Below are 2,719 nucleotides of genomic sequence, written 5' to 3'. Positions count from 1 at the left end.
CTCTCTCACTAGCTGTGTGTGTGTCATAACACTAATAACAGTTTCTGACGAATAACAACTAGCCATTTCTTTCCACTTGATGGCAAAGGGGCCAAAAGTCCCAAATCCCTCTACACCCGAGACAAGACTGAGCTTGGGCAAGGGAACAGGTGCAGGGATGCAGAGCATTGCTGGTGTTTGGAGGCTCCAAGGATCACTCAGAGACATCACAATATGATGTGGTGGGAAAGAGGAAAGCACTCTGGTTTCGGGAGCCAAAATTACTCAGATGTGGAGGATGAGGTGGGGCGGCTGTGAAGAGAAGAGATCAGTGTAAGACTGAGGATAACTAGGAAAGGCAGAGCTGCTCCTCCCTAGATATGAGCAATGCGTGAGGAGACCCAAGTCCTCCCACCCCGATCTTGTCTCTCCTGAGCCCCGAGCCCATTTCTCGGTACTCGCTGTCTCTGGGCAGTAATCCAGAGGTCAGCCTCTGGCCACTCCACTGGCACAGCTGTGGGTGACGATCCTGTGGGACAACTAAATGCGTTTGTGACCATGTGACACAGCCCCGTATGTTCCTCATCAATTTGGTGGCCCTGGTCCTGTGATCCAACCCTTCTGCTTGGCACTCTGCAGGTGGAATGTCACCCTTACCTCAACCAGAGCAAACTCCTGGAGTTCTGCAAGTCCAAGGACATCATCCTGACCGCATACGCTGCCTTGGGGTCCGACTCCAGGAAGGAATGGTAATGATCTCTGTGCACTTTTTCTAACCACAGACGCCGTATCTTCTGGAGTCATCATTGCTCAACCCTCAGGGGGAGGTTGACGGTAGACAGCAGGAATAATCCATCCTTGTAAACCCTTTAACTATCCTACGTTGTAACGACTCAAGAACACAGTATTAGGTAATAAAATCACTGATTAGAACGTTCACACAATTCAAAAGCTTTGGCCTTCAAGAGTGACCAAGGGAGCCCACACCATGATTCTGATGCTTGATAGTTGAGTGATAGGAGACAAGTAACAAATTCTGTAAGTCTTAGTTTCTTTATCTCTTGAAGAGGAATATAAAAACGCACCTTTTAGGGGCGCCTGGGTGGCTCAGTTGGTTAAGCGACTGCCTTCGGCTCAGGTCATGATCTTGGAGTCCCGGGATCGAGCCCCACATCGGGCTCCCTGCTCAGCAGGGAGTCTGCTTCTCCCTCTGACCCTCCCCCCTCTCATGCTCTCTCTCTCTATCTCATTCTCTCAAATAAAATAAATAAAATCTTTAAAAAAAATGCACCTTTTAGCACTCGACAGAACAGATCATTACTTGAAAGCATTTTTGAAGTTGTTATAAAATAATTGGATTATTTATTATCATGGAGATTATTGGGTCCTGCTTTGGACAAACATTTTATCTTCTTGACTTATCCAGTCTTTTACTACATTTCTCAGAAAAGTTTAAGAAAAGAGAAATAATACCTGAGAGTCCTTTTCTGCCTTCCTTTCTCTGGTCCTTCTCTGGATTTACCAAAAGAAGCGAAAACAGGGATGGAGACAGTCAGAGGGTAATGAGGCGGATTTCAGAGGATGAAGCCCCCGTAGCGTGAGTGGGTATAACCGCAGGCACACGGCACCTCTGCCTCTCTTCCAGGGTGAACAAGAACACCCCCGTTCTCCTGAAGGATCCAGTGCTCAAGGCCATTGCCGAGAAGCACAGGTGCACTCCTGCCCAGGTGGCCCTGCGTTTCCAGCTGCAGCGGGGAGTGGTGGCCTTGGCCAAGAGTTTCAACGAGAAGAGAATTCGGGAGAACTTCCAGGTTTGTGGTAGGGCTGTGGGCAGCAGGGGACCAACAGAAGTGCCTCATTTCCCTCGGGTCTGGGTTATTTGTGAGGCCCCCGAGGTCTGTTTGGGTGTATACTGTGTGCATCTAAGTGCTGCATGTAACTGCTCTATCATCCGGCTGAGGCAGGGAGGGAATGTGGGAAAGGACTCCAGAGGGTCAGGTTTGGGTCTCAATGTTGTTTTTTTTACCCCACAGTATGGCCTTGATTTCTTCAGGGGCAGAATGGAGGAGTTAGATGAGATGTGATTTGGGCTTAAACCTAGGATTCCTTTGTCTAGGATTCCTTTGTTCCAGCCACACCCACACCCACCCAGCAACCCCGAGGGTGGTCTGAGTTCAGTGGACACACTGCCACACAGGGGAATGAGCCCCAGGTTCATGGCCACCATCTCACAACACCTGCATACATCCCTACATAAATATATGTTTCTCCAGGGGGGACGGGGGCAGTCAGGGACACAAGGAAAAGGAGCCAATCTCCCGTTTCTGACAGGTTTTTGATTTCCAGTTGACACCAGAGGACATGGAAACCCTGGACGGCCTAAACAAAAACATTCGCTATTTTACAGATATGTAAGTAGCTCGGTGTGCTGTAGACGCTGGGGAGCAGGACGGTGATGGGCTCCACTGGTCCCAATCCACAGAGGGATGCCTCATCTTTTAGGAAAGTGGCTGGGAAACGTTCTTCCTTCCGACCCCCTGTTCCCTGTGGCTCTCCTGTCCTCTGTCCCCACCCCACTTGCATTCCAGGGGCAAGCGGGGTGCTGGCATCCCCTGTAGATACCCTTGACTTCTGCCCTTCTCACTGCCTTAATTCAGTGGGCTATATGAAACCTGGGGAAATCCCATACTCTGCATCCCCATCAATTTTTCCCTCCCCATGGGATGGTTCCTAGAGGCAT

At 49.8% G+C, this 2,719-nt stretch overlaps 1 protein-coding gene across 1 annotated transcript; it reads left to right on the top strand.

Moving 5' to 3' along the window:
- Window positions 1-543: 543 nt before the first annotated feature.
- LOC145718816 (aldo-keto reductase family 1 member C3-like) lies at window positions 544-2,691 on the top strand (the record flags this gene model as incomplete). The annotated part of the gene is made up of 3 exons (XM_081810327.1): window positions 544-728; window positions 1,625-1,790; window positions 2,311-2,691. Coding segments are annotated over 3 exons (435 nt in total), but the record flags the coding sequence as incomplete, so codon positions are not given.
- Window positions 2,692-2,719: the final 28 nt, after the last annotated feature.

The sequence above is a fragment of the Leptonychotes weddellii genome, unplaced genomic scaffold, assembly GCF_054177405.1.
Source record: "Leptonychotes weddellii isolate Sample4059 unplaced genomic scaffold, ASM5417740v2 HiC_scaffold_22589, whole genome shotgun sequence".
NCBI lineage: Eukaryota > Metazoa > Chordata > Mammalia > Carnivora > Phocidae > Leptonychotes > Leptonychotes weddellii.
The sequence above is the reverse complement of the archived record's forward strand: the minus strand, read 5'-3'. Positions and strand labels throughout refer to the sequence as shown.